Here is an 18,418-nt window from a genome sequence, read left to right as displayed (position 1 = left end):
GCCATCCAAATGTTGACACCTGGGCCACAAAGTCCTTGCTTAAACGGCCATAAACACAGATGGAGAATGGTAAAATGAGTTGTGCTGTTACTTACCAGAAGACAAACGGACTGCTTCTGTGGACTGTTTGCTGTCATGGAGACAAGAAGAATGGTGCAGTGCAGCATTTCAAACATTAGGATCATTTCTATAGGAGGCTGAATACAAATGAGTGATTATGTCAGATCGTATGTTCATACTTGTTCAAAGCACATCTGAGGAAATTAGTTTTCATTTCTTCTCCAGGCACATTTCTAAAACGTCTGAAATAATACCACTGAGCAGAAATGATTTTAATGGGTTTCAAACGATAAAACGTGCTCAAGTGGAAATTTAAGGAAATTTCTCATATGTAGTATGTGGGAATACAATAGATTAATATTTAAAAAAAGACTTGGACACCAATAACCGCCCCTTGTGGAGACCCGTGAAACTACAGGTACCGTCACTTTGGCACCAATGATACTCCCCCTTGTGGACACCCACGGTACTACATGTATATTCACTTACATATCAATGCGCGCCCCCTGTGGAGACTCGCGGATGACAATGTCGCCCCCTTGTGGAGACCCGCGGAACTACACGCATAGATTGTCAACACCATTGCAGCTAATCGTGGATCTTCCTTTTCCTTGGACGTCGGTCTGTGCAGCGCACTTGGCTTTTAAAGGAAGTCTTCCTATTGTTTGACGAAATGGCGTCTAATGGTAAGAAAATCTCAGAACCTCAGAGAAGCACCGCAAAGCCACGCCGTCTCCCCGCAAGTGTTTACCAGCTTTTGGCCAAATAGCTTAGCTCGGATGTAACGTTACCGGTGAAGGAAAAGCTATCCGAAAAGACGCTAAAGGCTAACGAAGAACGGACGAGGTCGCCCGAGAAAGTCTCTCATCTAGCTGCATAAATCTTCAGAATGAATGCAGTCGCCCCAAATGAGGAGCTCTTAATCCTATAAAATTGGGATCTACGTCATGTCTTTCTGCGGTTATTTGGATAGCGTTGTGCTCTGTTAGCATGTAGCTTTAGCCGATCGCGTTACTGGTCTCTCCCTCTCCCCGCCCCTCCTGTTCAAACACTGCTGTCATTTCTCTCAGCATTTGGGATGATTTATTCCTTATTTTTGTATTTCCTAGATTATTCCCAAACATCTTCCCAAGGGTGAGTATTAAGCATCTCCATAAACAGTGGTTTATGTCATCTGTTCTTCATTTAGAGGTTCATATCTCTCACAGAAATTCACATTTTCAGCAGTTTAACAGGATGCAAACACACTACACGGGGTTAAAATAATGTATTAACATTAGGAGTGTATACACAAGAACCATGCAAAGAGCAGACTGTGTATAACTATTATATACTCATAATCCTATATAATAAAGGTGCAAGTATGAAAACGATAACAAAAGTACAATATGAAATTGTGATGATGCTCCACATTGCAAACCATCATATTTGTAGTAAGTCCTGGGCTCTTTCTTTGGTTTAACGCTCTCTCTGGGTATAATAATTAAAACTGTCAATGTGGAAATCATTACAGCGGTGACTGTTGGTGTAGCTTCAATTGTATGATGATATTTACTTGTATTGATTCATCTAGTGGCTACGGGTCCTACAGTGGAGGTGGGGGTGCTAATCAGGGCTACGGTCAGTCTGGCAGCTACAGCCCGCAGGTCTATGGAGGCTACAACCAGAGCTCTGACAGCAACGCTGGCTCATATAACCAGGGAGGATACGGCAGCTACGGCCAAACCCAGTCAGGTAGAAGGAGACACGAACTGGATCAGAGTCCCACGATTGTCACGCCAAATTTGACACGTTCCTTTTCTGACAGGTGGATACGGTTCTCCGTCGTCGAATCAAGGAGGAGGAGGAGGAGGAGGAGGTGGTGGCTACGCTAATTCCAGCCAGTCCTATAGTTCTGGAGCCTATAACAACAGCAACAGCAACAGCCAGTCCTCCGGCATGAGTTACAACCAGCAATCGTCCTTCTCGGGGTACAGTCAGCAGCAGCCGCCACCGTCATCGTCTTCAGGGTGAGACATCAGATATCTCCCGGAGACGTTGCTAACCAGAGAAGCAAAGGCTCCCTGGCGCCTTTTAAAGTGAATGTGTGCATGAATGAGATGGAGCTAAATCCTCCTGATGCTACTGCTTGGTCTTTTCTTCAAACGTATTTCTTTACGTCCCCGACAGCTATGAAAGTAGCTCACAGTCCCCCGGCTACAGCCAGCCCCCGAGCAGCGGCCACAGTGGCGGAGGTTATGGAAGTTCTGGAGCGCAAGCCGGTGGCTATGGGGGTAGTGGAGGCCACCAACAGCCGTCCCAGCACGGAAGAGGCCACTACAACCAGCCCCCGAGCTACAGCTCCCCCCCCCCACAGAGCTTCAGCCAGCAGAGCCATTATGGGCAAGGTGGGGTTTCACTTATGCTGTGTATGGGTTTGATGTCATTAGTCCCAGTTTAATGCTCGGTTAGCACGAATGCGCGTCTCTGTTGCTCTCGCTAAACGCTGCTCGTCGCTCTCAGGATATGGAGACGAAAGCCCCCCGTTGAGCGGAGGGGGGGGAGGGTACAGCAGTCCCGATGGAGGTTACGGTCAGGAGAGCCGTGGCGGCAGAGGACGGGGGGGAAGCTTCGGAGGTCGCGGCGGTCCCGGATACGATCGGGGTTTTGATCGAGGAGGCCGAGGTGGGCCGAGAGGCAGAGGGGGCATGGGGTAAGTGTTAACCCGATCGAGCACACACACGTTCAGCGTCTCGAGGTCAAGGGTCAAAGGAGCCACCCGGACTACTGCCGTGTTTTTTGCCATCCCAGTTTTCAGAGGCTCTTGCTTCTCTCTCTGTGGTAAATGCATGCAGAGGAGGCAATTCTTGTGTTCCCAGAGGGTTACTGGGGGTGGTTGAAACCTGCATGCACCTTTCTGGGACAAAAGAACCCTGCAAATGGGTTTTAAAAGGCTGACAGGTAACAGCCTGGACGCTGTGGCCCGAGTCGCGCTCAGTTAACCGTGTTCCCTCTATCGGCTCGCGCATGCGAAGGTGGTTTAACGGTTTAGTCCCGCCCTTTTCTTACCACAGACCTTTGTGAAAAGGATCAAATGGCCATTGTGGTACGAGACCGTCACAACTCACCGTCCGTCTGGGTTCAAAGAGAAAAGGTTTTGCTCTCTGAAGCCTAAAAACACGACGGTAGCGTGTTATTTCAGGTTGGATGTGGTCGCTCCTAAAGGGTTTCGTAGGTGAATTATTGTCAGAAGTCATCCATCAGAGGCGGCCTTGCGACCCCGGAGGCACGAAAGTGGACAAACCTGTGACCGATGGCGCCGTGAAAACAGGGGAAGTGTCCAGTTACGGCCGTTTGGATCTGGGCTGGGAAGACTGGGAAGACTGGGCGTCTTCTGAGGCCAGTCGGTGTTTTTAGACACGTGACACAGAAAAGCAGAACGTAAACCAAACCGAGGTCAAACTGGAAGCGATGATTTAAACTAATAACTTAGTCTAATAAACACAGCAGCCTCTAAACTAGCTGACTCCTTCACAACCTACTTGCCAGTTAGGCAAACGGGCGATGTGTTGGAACCCAGTACAGAGCCAGTTTGTGCGGGACAGAGCCACCACAGAGCAGGATAAATGTCACTGGAAGATTTAAAGTAAAGAAACTGGTAAGTTCCTTTGTTGCACTCTTCCCATAAAGTGTCTCCATTAACCTCGGGATAAAATAGTCTAGTTTTCCATTTCATTCTCTTTATTTGAGTCATTCTCCATCACGGCGTCATTGACCTGATCCCAGCGCCGATTAGCCGACCTACTAAAGGGTGAAAAGTGTCCGCGCGCGCGCTTTGGCCCGAGCGGCCGGCGGAGCTAAAGCGCCTCCTTCCTCATCTTCATCACCTGCCTTTCTCACCTGTTCTCACCACCTTCCCAACCAGCCCATGAAGAATCACTGTGTCATGCTCTGTTTTAATCAATCTTTGAATCTTCTCCTAGGCTTTTACCGTCTCTCCAGGCTGGCTTATGTGTTTAAGCCCTCAATGCAAAACCTGGGAAGTAACCCGACCGTTAACAGTGGCAGCAAACCTTTCAATTTGAGACGCCAAAAAGCTTTTTCAGCATTTGTTTCGGAAACTGCTGCAATTTGCAAAAAAAAGCTTGTCAGACCTACGAAGTAAAGCCTCCATCCAGGAATCGAAGATTCGCCAGGAGTTGGTTTATTGACACAAAACTAAGTGATATGTTAATGGGAAATGGGTGCATAGACGTTAGGCCTGGAACCAAATTACCTGTGAAACGACAAGGTCTTTAAAGTGGCCTCTTGTCCTGAGTGAAGGGTGATTAGATAAGTTATGGGTTCTGGGGGGCGGGGCAAAGTAGGAGGGGGTGGGTGGTTTACGAGGCTGTGAGAGTGACGGTTGCCCACAAGCCATTGAGAGAAATCGCTGTCAAGCCCAGCCTCCAATGCGTGTCGTTTCTCTCTTCCTCCTCATCAGAATGGGCGATCGTGGAGGATTCAATAAGTTTGGTGGTAAGTGACAAAAACATTTGAATAAAACAAAAGGTTGCAGAGCTAAGCGGAGGGGGGCTAGTGTACGCGGAGCATGTGTGAAGCAGATTTGTGGAAGTGTGGTGGAATTCGGACGGTCGCAGAGCTGCAGAGTCCAGAATACGATGCATGTGGAGCGGATTGTTCGGAGCTGTCCTGCATCCCTGACTCATCAGCCGGTTACGATGAATCGGTCCACTAAATCCAGCTCAAAACAAGGTGTCCCGATGCATCCGGGCCGATTCTCCAGGTGAAACCACATCACGGGGGAGTCGAGCCCTAAATACTCCCAAATAAGCAACTCTAATAAAACCTGCCGCTGCTCTTTTGCTTGTCCGACTGACGTCGACTGCCTTCCGCTCCCCAATCGGCCAGAGCCATTTCCCGTGTGTGTGTGTGGGGGGGGGGTTGGTTTGAAGGGAGGCGCGGACCGATGCGCACGGGGAGAGACAAACGTGGAGCCCAAACCACAACCAGAAACGGGCCCACGAAGCTCAGATGTTTGCAGCTCACAGTGCAACTGTCGGATGGACCGGAGGCTGTAAACACGTGTGTGTGTGTGTGTGTGAAGGAGCTATTTTTGAAAGTCCATAGGATGTGTGTGATGTAAAATATGTGGTACCGAGGGTAAAACATAAGGAAGGGCTGAAGGGAAGCCAGCGTCCTACCTGTCCAGTAGGGGGAGTTGGCGGCGTGGAGCCGTTGGTGTGGGTGATCACACACAAACCCAGACAGGATGAAGTCTTGTTTGTGTTTTCAGCCTGATTGACATCAACGAATGGGCGGTGAATTTTTCACTCAACCGTAGCAGGAAATGAGCTTTTGGGCCGTAACGTAGGAAACCTCAAATGACGTCGTGCGTGCAGAAGAGCGGCCCTGATATAATGGTGTTGTTGACACAAACCAACTGATCCGCAAAGAAACATTCCCACATTCCGACTCTTCAAACCAGATTATCAGTCAATGAGTCACGGCCCCGCGGCGGCGAGCGGATGCATTTCTGAGTGACATGTCAGAAGGTGAATGACCTCACCGGCAGCGTCCACGGTGCTCCTTTAAAACCTTCTGAAAACTGTCTTTTGCACCATGGCGGGGGCGTCAGCAGGGGTTCGGTGCTTCAGGAAGTGTGCGTGTAAACTCTCAGGTGACCACCCAGATCGTTAGCATGCTAATGGTCCACGAGGGCTCCACTCACAAGCTCTGTCCTCACCCAGTTTAGACCTGGAGAGAAGGCGAAACCTCTTCATGGAAACCCCCCAACGAGTCCAGTTGATGCAGAGATCTTATCTGGATGTGCTTGTAAAGTTATGTGGGTGAACTGGTTTGCTCCTGGTGCAGAGGTCAGGCCTCATCCAGGGACGGTTTTACCACTGTCCTCGTACCTGTACGGGTCCCACGAGACAACGGAATCCTGGGAAACCTTTAGAACCATAAGCCCGTCCTTGTTTCTACTCTGTTGATGTCGTAAATACTTTTTTTCTGCTCCACGCAAGAGAATGAGGAACAAACCAGCGAGCAGGTGACGGGTAATTACCGGTATGTTTACGAGTCCTGAGGTGAAACCAGTTTGGTTTTTGTTTGGTTTGACAAAGCTCGCTGCCTTTCAGAGCCAATGTAGACCGTGCTAAAAATACCAGTGTCCCAAAAAAATAAATCACTTGAAGTCATAGTTGGTGTTTTTCCACAACTAATTTCTGTTTTATTTCCTCCTCACAAGGACCAAGAGACATGGGACACGGAGGACCTAACTTCAGTAAGTGTTGGCTCAGGTTGCCATCAGCAATCACGTATAATAATTCCCTGTGAATCTTGGTCCCTGACAGCCGATCAGGTCACACACATCTACCTTCTGACTGCAGCACTGCTGGCTGCTTGAGGAGCAGCTGTCATTTCTCTGTTTGCTCCTCCACCGCTGACGATTTGCTGTCTGTCCCCCTGGTGTCTCCCAACAGTGCACGACCAGGACAACTCTGACAACAACACCATCTTTGTGCAAGGCCTGGGAGACGACTACACCGTGGAGACGGTGGCAGACTTCTTTAAGCAGATCGGAATCATCAAGGTAGATTTTCCAGCACCGTCCTCATTTATTCAGCTTAAATCGTGAAGTGGATCCTGAAGAGGGAGGAGGAGCTACTGGTCCTTCTCAATGTGGTCTCCCTCTAAGGTCAACAAGAAGACGGGGCTGCCCATGATCAACCTGTACACCGACAGGGAGACGGGGAAGCTGAAGGGGGAGGCCACTGTCTCCTTCGATGACCCCCCCTCAGCCAAGGCAGCCATTGACTGGTTTGATGGTGGGTTCCTCGTCCCCATCGCGCACTTCGTTAAAACTGCCGATTTGATTGACATCTTGCTTTTTCCCTCCCCCGTCAGGAAAAGACTTCAATGGAAATCCCATCAAAGTGTCCTTTGCCACCCGCAGAGCCGACTTCGGAGGGCGGGGGGGCATGAGGGGAGGTCGAGGGCGAGGAGGTAACCTGTCAGACCGCTCGGACTCATTTCCTTTCTGTTGGGGTCACACGGGCGTCTATTGGCTGATCATCTTCCCATAAATAACAAAAGTGTTCCCCTTATAGGGCCGATGGGGCGTGGTGGATTTGGGGGGGGCAGGGGTGGAGGTTTCCAAGGAGGAAGTGGGGGAGGAGGAGGAGGAGGAGCAGGAGGAGGAGGTCAGCAGAGAGCTGGAGACTGGAAATGTTCCAACCCGTAAGGATGGATTTACCTTCGTTTCTTACAGATTCCAGATCAGAGAAGCCACCTTCTCCCCCCTGATTAAACGATTATTTCTCTTCAGTAACTGTGGAAACCTGAACTTTTCCTGGCGTAACGAGTGCAACCAGTGCAAGGCCCCCAAGCCAGACGACGGTGGTGGTGGTGGAGGTGGGATGCCCCCGATGGAACGAGGTTGGATTTGTTCGCGTTGGGCTGAGCTGTGTGTTTGATGCAGTAGGAAAACCTCCATATTTCCCCCCGTCAGGAGGATTCGGAGGAGAACACCGGGGGGGGTTTGACCGAGGCGGCTTCAGGGGCCGAGGCGGAGACCGAGGGGGCTTCAGGGGGGGCCGCGGAGGCGAGCGTGGCGGCTACGGCCCCGGGAAGATGGATGCCAGGTCAGCCACGGAGGAGCAACGGTCTTCGGTGCCCCTCAACGACGTGCGCGTTCCTAACTGCTGTGTTTTTGGTGATTTTCAGGGGGGACCGCAGACAGGAGCGGCGTGGACGTCCCTATTGAACCCTCGCGTGCACTCGCGTCCCTCTGCAAACATGTTTGCGTAGCTCTGCTAGCTAATTTTCAAATCGTGTTTGTAAATGTGAGTCACTGCTCTTCATGTTTGCCCTTGTCCTTCTATTTATTTATTATAATCTGTGCCGTCCTCTGCGGGGCGAAACGCCCAAAATAGAATTTTCTTGGTGAGTTTTTTTCGGCCGGGGGAATAAAGGATTTGTTCATTTAAAAGGACCCGTATGGAGCCTCTGGACGTCACAGGTCCGTGATCCTGTCAAACCTGCTGCTGAATAGAGGACAGGGCAGACCAATGCAGACGGGGGACGCAAAAACCCGTTTGCTCTGTCATCCGTTGTCGGGGGCTCAGGTGTCGTCAGGTGGCAGCAATAATTGGAATAATTGTGTTTGGTTTTGGTGGCAGCGTTGCGTTGAAGGAACCGTTCTTTAAAAACCTGCGGCGTTCCTCTCCGACAGCCGTTGCCGCTCGTCCTCAGCTCAAAGGGAGACATCAAAGAAGCGGAGTAGCAACTAGTAAACTACTAAATTCCATCATTGTTGGGTATTTATTGGTCTTCCTGACTCCTGAACTTTTTATGGTAATAAACTATTTTCCCAGTAGTAAAAATAGGAATTATTAACAGGTAATAAAACATGCACCCAAGTGTACGTGCCAGTTTATTTTAAATGTCAACCATTGTTTGTTTCCGATGGGTCGTTCTGGGGTGGGGAGCGACGGTTTGTCCTCTACAACAGTGGAAACGGTTCTTTTCTGAGGTTCCTGGTCGATCATTCACCACAGCACAAACGCGGGCTGGACTTTACACCTAAACACAAAAGGCGGATCACTTCCAGGTTCCTCCAGCTGTTGCTGACAGCTTTTGGAGGTTTTAAACAAACAATCAGTCATCAATCAAAGCGCGGCTCAAGGCTCCTGCTGACCTTGATGCTCTGGTTCTTGGTCATTGTTTCCTGGAGTTGCCAGTAAAATGGCGTCAAACCAGTTTATCCACACTTCTGGTTTCCTCGTGTCTATCGTGGGTTATTCCGATCCAAAAATAACACCCAACATCGGAGACGTTTGCCCCAGACTGAAATTAGAAGACAAACGACGGTATTTTATCCCAACCAGGAGGACCTTCTGACACATTTATATATCTGGAGCAAATGTCCTGGGGAGGTTCTGATCTGGGTCCTCTTCTCACACATGTATTGTGGAGCCTTCCCGACTCCCTAAAACCCCTCGGTCCATTTCCACCCAGATTCAACTTGTCGAGCGTCTCTGCTCGTCATCCTGATAAGGTCTCTGTGTCACCTGGACTCGTTGGGGTTTTCTTGAAGACGTTTCTCCTCTCCAGAAGGTCTAAACTCGCTGAGGACAGAGCTTGAAAATACAGCCTTTGTGGACCATTAGCATGCTAAAGATCTGGGTGGTCGCCTGGTTTCAGTTCGGGTGCTTCCTCCTTCCTCCTCTGCTGGGTCACATGGTGGTGAAGCTCCAGGTCTCATGAACCACCTCTGTTCAAGGATGGATTTTCCTTGACACCAAGGATGCTTCCTTGACACCCCTCTCTAGCTCCACCGGTCCTCATTAACCGTTCACTGAATAAATCAACATATCCCCCATCCATCACCTGTCCATCACCTGTCCATCCCCTGTCCATCACCTGTCCATCCCCTGTTCATCACCCGTCCATCACCTGTCCATCCCCCATCCATCCACTGTCCATCCCCTGTCCATCACCTGTCCATCCCCTGTCCATCACCTGTCATCCCCTGTTCATCCACGTCCATCCCCTGTTCATCACCTGTCCATCCACCTGTCCATCACCTGTTCATCACCTGTCATCACCTGTCCATCCATCATCACCTGTCCATCCCCCATCCATCACCTGTCCATCCCCCTTCCATCCCTCATTGGTGAGTTTTTTTCGGCCGGGGGAATAAAGGATTTGTTCATTTAAAAGGACCCGTATGGAGCCTCTGAACTCTGAACGTCACAGGTCCGTGATCCTGTCAAACCTGCTGCTGAATAGAGGACAGGGCAGACCAATGCAGACGGGGGACGCAAAAACCCATTTGCTCTGTCATCCGTTGTCGGGGGCTCAGGTGTCGTCAGGTGGCAGCAATAATTGGAATAATTGTGTTTGGTTTTGGTGGCAGCGTTGCGTTGAAGGAACAGTTCTTTAAAAACCTGCGGCGTTCCTCTCCGACAGCCGTTGCCGCTCGTCCTCAGCTCAAAGGGAAACATCAAAGAAGCGGAGTAGCAACTAGTAAACTACTAAATTCCATCATTGTTGGGTATTTATTGGTCTTCCTGACTCCTGAACTTTTTATGGTAATAAACTATTTTCCCAGTAGTAAAAATAGGAATTATTAACAGGTAATAAAACATGCACCCAAGTGTACGTGCCAGTTTATTTTAAATGTCAACCATTGTTTGTTTCCGATGGGTCGTTCTGGGGTGGGGAGCGACGATTTGTCCTCTACAACAGTGGAAACGGTTCTTTTCTGAGGTTCCTGGTCGATCATTCACCACAGCACAAACGTGGGCTGGACTTTACACCTAAACACAAAAGGCGGCTCACTTCCAGGTTCCTCCAGCTGTTGCTGACAGCTTTTGGAGGTTTTAAACAAACAATCAGTCATCAATCAAAGCGCGGCTCAAGGCTCCTGCTGACCTTGATGCTCTGGTTCTTGATCATTGTTTCCTGGAGTTGCCAGTAAAATGGCGTCAAACCAGTTTATCCACACTTCTGGTTTCCTCGTGTCTATCGTGGGTTATTCCGATCCAAAAATAACACCCAACATCGGAGACGTTTGCCCCAGACTGAAATTAGAAGACAAACGACGGTATTTTATCCCAACCAGGAGGACCTTCTGACACATTTATACCCACATCTGGAGCAAATGTCCTGGGGAGGTTCTGATCCTCTTCTCACATGTATTGTGGAGCCTTCCCGACTCCCTAAAACCCCTCGGTCCATTTCCACCCAGATTCAAGATTGTCGAGCGTCTCTGCTCGTCATCCTGATAAGGTCTCTGTGTCACCTGGACTCGTTGGGGTTTTCTTGAAGACGTTTCTCCTCTCCAGAAGGTCTAAACTCGCTGAGGACAGAGCTTGAAAATACAGCCTTTGTGGACCATTAGCATGCTAAAGATCTGGGTGGTTCACCTGGTTTCAGTTCGGGTGCTTCCTCCTTCCCCATCCATCACCTGTCCATCCCCCTTCCATCCCTCGTCCATCCCCCGTTCATCACCTGTCCATCACCTGTCCATCACCTGTCCATCCCCTGTCCATCACCTGTCCATCCCCCTTCCATCCCCCATCCATCACCTGTCCATCACCTGTCCATCACCTGTCCATCCCCTGTCCATCACCTGTCCATCCCCTGTTCATCACCTGTCCATCCCCGTCCATCACCTGTCCATCCCTCACCATCACCTGTCCATCACCGGTCCATCCCCCTTCCATCCCCGTCCATCACCTGTCCATCCCCCGTTCATCACCTGTCCATCACCTGTCCATCACCGGTCCATCCCCCATCCATCACCTGTCACCATCACCTGTCCATCCCCTGTTCATCACTGTCCATCCCTCATCCATCACCTGTCCATCCCCTGTCCATCACCTGTCCATCCCTCGTCCATCACCTGTCCATCACCGGTCCATCCCCCTTCCATCCCCCGTTCATCACCTGTCCATCACCTGTCCATCACCTGTCCATCCCCTGTCCATCACCTGTCCATCACCTGTCCATCCCCCTTCCATCCCCCATCCATCACCTGTCCATCACCTGTCCATCCCCCTTCCATCCCCCACCATCCCCTGTTCATCACCTGTCCATCCCCCATCCATCACCTGTCCATCACCTGTCCATCCCCCATCCATCACCTGTCCATCACCTGTCCATCCCCTGTTCATCACCTGTCCATCCCCCATCCATCACCTGTCCACCCCCCATCCATCACCTGTCCATCACCTGTCCATCACCTGTCCATCACCTGTCCATCCCCCATCCATCACCTGTCCATCCCCCATCCATCACCTGTCCATCCCCCATCCATCACCTGTCCATCCCCCTTCCATCCCTCATCCATCACCGGTCCATCATCGGTCCATCCCACCATTCAGGCTCAGTCCTGTCTGAAGGACACAGGGTGACCTAGAGGACAAGCGGCACTTATGTGGAGAGAAGGTGGCGACCGAAGACAAGTGGACATTTTCTGGTGAGAGAGAAGGGCAGCGATGTGCTAATGCAGGTATGTGGGGGCGTGTCCGAGGGCTGGATTATGGGGAGAGGTGTGTTGGCAGGAGAGGCTTATTTCTCTCGCTGCAGATCCAGTCAGGTTTATTTTGACTAATGGCTCTCGACAGAAGGATCTTCGTAGCGTCCCTGCTGATTCTCCTCACACACGGTAAGGACCCCCCCTCACTGAACACCTGAGCCAATAACTCTTAACCCGCAGCCTCGGAGGGCGACTCTTGGGTCTCACTGAGGAGACACAGACTAATAATTCTGCATGTGCAATGTTCAATATTGAGATGATGCTCGGAGAAAAGTGCAGGACAGAGAAGGAATCGGAGAAATCCTTTCGAAAAGAGATGAACCCAACGGGGAGATCTCAGTGTGGGAACGTTTGTGAAAGGTTGTTCATCCTCACGCGTGATGTTCCGACACATGATGTGGTGAAGCTCTGAAGCCGAAGCGCTGATTCCTCCCTCTGACAGAGATGACGACAGTTTCAGGAGGATGATTACGGTCCGTGTTCTCACACCGTCGTTAGTGTCAGATCAGGAAGTTCGCAGTTCATGTTTGGCATTTTTCTACACCAACAAAGAGAGAGAGAGAGAGAGAGAGCGAGCAAATATCAGAGTTGACATTCTGAAAACAAAGAATGTTCAAAATCGACATTCTCGGCAGATTGTTCAGCAGGTTCTTCCCGATGGTGGTGCAGACGGAGGAGCCAAACTGGACAGAACACTTTTGCTTAACGGGAATCTGAACAATAGATTCTACTGAAGCCTGATTAAGACAAACCGAGCTCAAGTTAAGCTCAGGAGATAAAGAAGGTCGGTGATATTCCTCCCGACGGCTCTCAGATTTCAGTTCATCGCAGGTGATGCAGGAAACTGTTGGTGTGTGAATTAGCTGGACCCAGATCCAGAACGGGCAAGAGTTTAGGTCCACACAGAGCCGCACCTCAGCTGAGTGTCTGAGGTTGCTGAAATATTGGCCACAACCTCCTCCTCACCGGTCCGTCCTCATTCCAGCAGAGGAGAAATTCTGAATTCAGGCACTGAGAGGAGATCGATTTACCGCTGAGTCGTATCGGACTCATGTTTATGGGATTGGTGCATGTTGACAAGACCCACATCAGAAGATCACCACTGATCCCGGATCCCAGCGCTCTTTTCTGATGTTGCGCAAGATTGATGTTAATGATGTCTAATGAGTGTGTGACACACTCTTGTCTGGTTTAGTTTGGATTTTCTACTTAAGCATAGATAACAGAGCGATCTTGAGTGGAACCAGTCCGGCCACTCTATCACGGCCGTGTTTGACCTAGGCGCACGAGCAAAGATCAACTATTTTCCTGATAACGAATTTGAACTCCAAAGAAAATGTCGACGGAATCTGCCGTTTTACGATATCTTTGTTTTTCTCTTTTCAGAGTCTCGCTCACAGGAAGGCGGTAAGACAACAGCTGCAGATTCGAGTGTTTAAAGTGCCGATCCAGGGAGGGGAGACTCCTGCTCAGGCTGGCCTTTGTCTTTTCTCTCTCTCCACAGTGTGTGGAAGACCTCAGATCAACAGCAGGATCGTGGGAGGACAGGTGGCCCCCGAGGGCAGCTGGCCCTGGCAGGCCAGTCTGCACGTCTCTGGGGGTCACCGCTGTGGAGGCTCCCTCATCAACAACCGATGGGTGCTGAGCGCAGCCCACTGCTTTCAGGAGTGAGTACGAGGGGGTGAGCTCAGTGGGGAGGGAGTGCTGGACGCCTCCACTCACTTCAGCTTCTCTTCTGTCCTCGGCAGCGTCAGAGCCAGCGACGTGACCGTGTATCTGGGTCGTCAGAGCCAGCAGGGCGACAACCCCAACGAGAAGGCGCTGGGAGTCACACAGATCATCAATCATCCCGACTACGACTCAACTACGACTAACAACGACATCTCCCTGCTGCAACTGGCAGAGACGGTGTCTTTTACCACCTACATCCAGCCGGTCTGCCTGGCGGCCCCCGAGAGCACCTTCCACACCGGCACCGACTCCTGGGTCACCGGCTGGGGCAACATTAGATCGGGAGGTGGGTTCGATTGACGGCTATTTTAAGTGTATTTCAATGTCCTTTTCCAGCAGGGCAGCACTGAACATTGGGGTTGTGATTTTGTGCCGCTAATCCCAAATATTTGTTGGCAAAATGATGCATTTGGTTGCTACGGCAATCCCACATCGATGGAGTTTAGACGCGTAGATCACCTCGTGGTTTTTACAGGACCGATTTTTCTGGTTAAAACAATTTCACCACTTTTTTTTGACTCCACGTGATTCGATTGTTTTTAGTGCCTCTTCCCTTCCCCCAAAACCTGATGGAGGTGGAGGTGCCCATCAGGGGGAACAGGGAGTGTAACTGTAACTACGGAGTGGGAAGGATAACGGACAACATGGTCTGCGCCGGGTTGCGCAGCGGAGGCAAAGATTCTTGTCAGGTGATATTCTTCTCCATATTTTGGATCTCGTAAAGATGTTTTTGATAACAAGTGTTTACTTAATGATACTTTTTCCGAAGGGGGATTCCGGAGGCCCTTTGGTGATCAAGCAGAACAGTCGCTGGATCCAGGCGGGGATCGTGAGTTTCGGCACCGGCTGCGCTCGACCTGATACTCCAGGCGTGTACGCTCGGGTCTCCCAGTATAAAACCTGGATCAACAGTCAGATCACCAGCAACCAGCCAGGCTTCCTCCTCTTCACCTCCTCTGGCATCGACGAAGACCTTTCGTTCACCTGCGCTGGTCTGCCCACGGTCCCAGCGCCCACTCCCAGTGAGTCGCTGCCATGATTTGCTGGCTTTAGTCTGTGCTAATCCACCCCACCCGCATATTTACCCTCACTTGCTTTTCTCCAGCCCCCCAGGAGGTTTTCTGCGGCAACGCTCCGCTGAATTCCCGCTTATTGAACGGGAGTTCTGTGACAGCTGGCACGTGGCCGTGGATGGCGAGCCTGCAGAAGAACGGAAGCCACGTGTGCGGGGGGACCCTGGTGTCCACCAACGCCGTGTTGAGTAACGCCAACTGCTTCTCCGGGTGATTAGAATCTAAACTACTAATTAAGACGAGAGCTTGCTTTGGTAATCTAATCCAGCGCAGGCGTTGATCATGTGACACTGATGCTCATGCCGTTCTGTAAAAACCTTCCGAGTTTGGGCTTCAACACCCATCCTAACCCAGATGATTGTGCCACAGCTCTCCGGTACCGTCCGAGTGGACCGTCATTCTGGGCCGTTTGAATCAGAATGGATCCAACCCCTTTGAGGCCACAGCAAATGTGACAAATATCACTCTCAGCAACGTCACTGGGTCAAACGTAGCCGTGCTTCATTTGGAAACCAGCCCCACCCTGTCCAACTACGTCCAGCCCATTTGTCTGGACAGCGGACAAACCTTCGCCGAAGGCCTGACCTGCTGGGTTGCGGGCTGGAGTGCCCAGCGTGGCGGAGGTGAGCCCGTTCACAGTCGCCTCCGCAGGCGTGCGGCCTCTTGCCACCGACACTTGACTCAGCTTCGTTCCTGTTTGTTTCCCGCCAAACTTTAGAAGAACAACGTCTGCAGGAATTCCAGACCAGAGTGGTAAACTGCGGGAACGTGTCGTCGGGGGGGAACATCTGCACCGAAACGTTTACCCTCGAGCAGGTGAGGGGCTAATGCTAATGCTGCCATGCTAATGCTGCCTCCATCTATGTAGCCTAGATTAGATTAAAAGCTTATATTCATGTGGCCATTATGAACCAAACAAACACTCTCCCGTGGCTCCACCTGTGTGTCCAGGGGGATTCAGGCGGCCCGCTGATGTGCAAGATGGGCAGCGCTTGGGTTCAGGCAGCGGTTCTTTCCTTTGAAGACCCAAACAGTCGGACACGACAAAGCATCATGAGCTTCACAACACTGAGCAGCTTCAGCAGCTTCCTGAGGAGCACGCTGGGCAGCCTTTTGTCGGCAGCCCCCGGGAACGCCACTACCATCAGCAGCAACACCACCATGTCTGCCAGCACCAGCACCAGCACCAGCGCCAGCACCAGCGCCAGCACCAGCGCCAGCACCAGCACCAGCACCAGCACCAGCACCAGCACCAGCACCAGCACGGGCGCTGCTGTTCGACCCCTCTTCGCTCCATTTGCCTTGTCCCTGTGTTTCTGGGTGTTGTCGTAGAAACTGCATGGGTCAGAGGCCGGCAGCTCGTCCCTCTGCGTCGGCGGTGAGTGTGGCTGAAAGAAAACACCCAGCTGATTCATTTGAACATTTTGATTCCTCTAAAATAGTTCAAAACTGATTTTTATATTCATTTCACTTTTTCATTGCAATAGCTACTGAGGCGTTCCTTTGGCACTTTTTTTTCCTAAATCTTTGTTGCATCAGTGGCACCTGTTACCCCCCCCCCCCACACCCCCCACCCTGTAGAAAAACAACTTATTTAGACTGGAATTTTGAACCACGATGTTTAGTGGTAGGAGCCCATATCTGATGAGCCCCCAGCGTGCCGTTTGTGTTCTCCAGTATTCAGCTTCTCTCTCAGTCACACCCAGAAATGTTGCACAAAAATACAGAAGAGACTCTGAACACAAACTGGTTTCAGCCGGAATATGAAGTGCATGACGAGAATGGGTTTCTTATGTTGCACTGATAATCAGCCCAAACGTCAATGACCTCATATTCAAGGGAACTAAAAGGTGTTTACGTGAACGCGCTGTCCGCTCTGAAAACACAAAAAATGAAGATAATCTTCAGGTAAAGAAGAGTTTGTTACATTTTCCTTAATGTTGTGAGTAGTAAAAAACGCCTTATGTTGCTGCTGTGTCTCGTTCTATGTCATTTTTATTAATGTACACAGTAAAAGTGAAGCTGTGCTGAAGGCAGAGTGTCAGCTGCCAAAGTGCCAAATAAATGGTCCTTTATGGGTGCCGTTATTCTTCTGACCTTCCTAATGAAGCAAAGAGCCAAACTACCACCTTCAGGCACTGCTGAAAAGGCCTTTATCAGCCGTGTTTTCCACATGTTCTGGCTTTATTCTGCATTATTTTTCACACACACCTTTAGTGACTATTTCTACATTCAGCGTCAGAGCTCAGTTTGTGATTTGAAAAAAATATATTTAATAATAAAATCTTAGTGTATAAAAAAAGGAGTGTTACAGAGGTGAAATTGAAGTAAATCCATGCAAGGAATGCTGTTACAGCAATAATCTGGTAATTAACGAGTCCCTTACAGATATTTTACTAGTCCAACTTTACACCTAAACTAGATGAACAGGAGCTGAAAGCTTTAGCAGTTAAAGACAAAAACTTATGTGCAACAATTCTGTAATTTTAGGAGACCAAACAGTAGATTCCTTGTACATTCATGTAAATAAAAAGTGTGACATAAAAAGACTCCCGTTACTGTAAAACATTCACTTCCACATTTACGCTCAAGTATGTTTAAAAAGTAAACAGAAAGGATTAGGAATTCAAAAGAAGTGTTGTCTGACAATCTCTTTCCCTGAAGCAAGTAGGACACGAGCCACAACAGAGACCCAAAGGTCAGAGGTCAAGTCCGAAAGAAACTTTTTACACGTTGATGCACTGAGGACTGGCACAGTTTGATTTAGAGGCAATCCAGCTGCTGCTGCGAGGTCTGAGGGTGTCAGGATGATCCGCCATCTCGTCCTATCGGACCCGGATCTCGAAGCAGAGACAGTTGCAGGAGTCACACTCCGGAGGCTGACACGTGCAGGCACAGTCCCAGTTGGCACACTGCGGAAAGTGAATGTGCCACATGTGTTTACGCTCAGTATAAAGTAAGATGAAACCCATTTCCATGCAAACAGGCTCATCGTAATCAGGAGGAGCAAAGATGTTCCGTTTGGGGGGACTTACGGGATTAATGGGGCAATCTGTGGTCCAGTATGAGTTCATGGATGGCATTTTGCAGTCACACATTTCTACCAATCTACAGCACCGCTCGGAGGCAGGGGACATGTCTGGACAGCAATCGTCGCACCATGAAGAGCAGCGCTCCTTCGACAGACACACAACTATAAACACCACTGAGATGGTTTACAACTGCTCATGATGACGATTTTCTCTTGGAAATGAACCTTCAGGCAGGATCGGAGCCAGAAGCCGATCCCCAGGACCACCAGGTAAAGGCTCAAGGTGATGATCAGCACTGCAGGGAGAGGAATGGCGAGCCCCCAGATAGGCAGCGCCTGCAGAAGAAAGACCTAAATTAATGGCTTTAAACAGAGCTGAGGGACCATCACCCATATTAAAATAACACACTTACTTGCATTGTTTATCCTTTAATTATCAGCTTGAAGAAATCATATCTATAAATGACAAAAATGACAGAAAAGATTTTAAAA

General features: G+C 50.0%; 2 protein-coding genes and 1 long non-coding RNA gene across 4 annotated transcripts; 2 read left to right on the top strand and 1 right to left on the bottom strand.

The window, feature by feature from the left end:
- The first annotated feature begins 590 nt into the window (after positions 1-590).
- On the top strand, positions 591-8,482 carry fus (FUS RNA binding protein). Its single transcript, XM_057014618.1, has 15 exons — positions 591-746; positions 1,170-1,194; positions 1,634-1,794; positions 1,868-2,069; positions 2,230-2,447; positions 2,563-2,752; positions 4,523-4,557; positions 6,293-6,328; positions 6,528-6,637; positions 6,743-6,872; positions 6,952-7,050; positions 7,155-7,284; positions 7,373-7,482; positions 7,556-7,688; positions 7,771-8,482. The coding sequence occupies exons 1-15, from the start codon at positions 734-736 to the stop codon at positions 7,808-7,810; spliced, it is 1,632 nt and encodes a 543-aa protein (XP_056870598.1). The 5' UTR covers positions 591-733; the 3' UTR covers positions 7,811-8,482.
- On the bottom strand, positions 8,467-9,490 carry LOC130514821 (uncharacterized). Its single transcript, XR_008947069.1, has 2 exons — positions 8,744-9,490; positions 8,467-8,628 (listed from the first exon to the last, which is right to left on the bottom strand). It is a non-coding gene; the product is annotated as an uncharacterized LOC130514821 (long non-coding RNA).
- A 2,624-nt stretch (positions 9,491-12,114) lies between these two features.
- On the top strand, positions 12,115-16,982 carry LOC130515389 (transmembrane protease serine 9-like). 2 transcript variants are annotated; one of them, XM_057015581.1, is made up of 11 exons: positions 12,115-12,220; positions 13,478-13,498; positions 13,596-13,758; positions 13,840-14,108; positions 14,366-14,511; positions 14,592-14,844; positions 14,928-15,105; positions 15,265-15,518; positions 15,614-15,711; positions 15,847-16,058; positions 16,152-16,982. In XM_057015581.1, the coding sequence occupies exons 1-11, from the start codon at positions 12,166-12,168 to the stop codon at positions 16,225-16,227; spliced, it is 1,725 nt and encodes a 574-aa protein (XP_056871561.1). In that variant the 5' UTR covers positions 12,115-12,165; the 3' UTR covers positions 16,228-16,982. The 2 variants fall into 2 exon arrangements, with proteins under 2 accessions (XP_056871561.1, XP_056871560.1); XM_057015580.1 differs by having other exon boundaries at positions 15,847-16,982.
- The last annotated feature ends 1,436 nt before the right edge of the window (positions 16,983-18,418 follow it).

This window comes from Takifugu flavidus, chromosome 18 (assembly GCF_003711565.1).
Source record: "Takifugu flavidus isolate HTHZ2018 chromosome 18, ASM371156v2, whole genome shotgun sequence".
Lineage (NCBI taxonomy): Eukaryota > Metazoa > Chordata > Actinopteri > Tetraodontiformes > Tetraodontidae > Takifugu > Takifugu flavidus.
The sequence above is the reverse complement of the archived record's forward strand: the minus strand, read 5'-3'. Positions and strand labels throughout refer to the sequence as shown.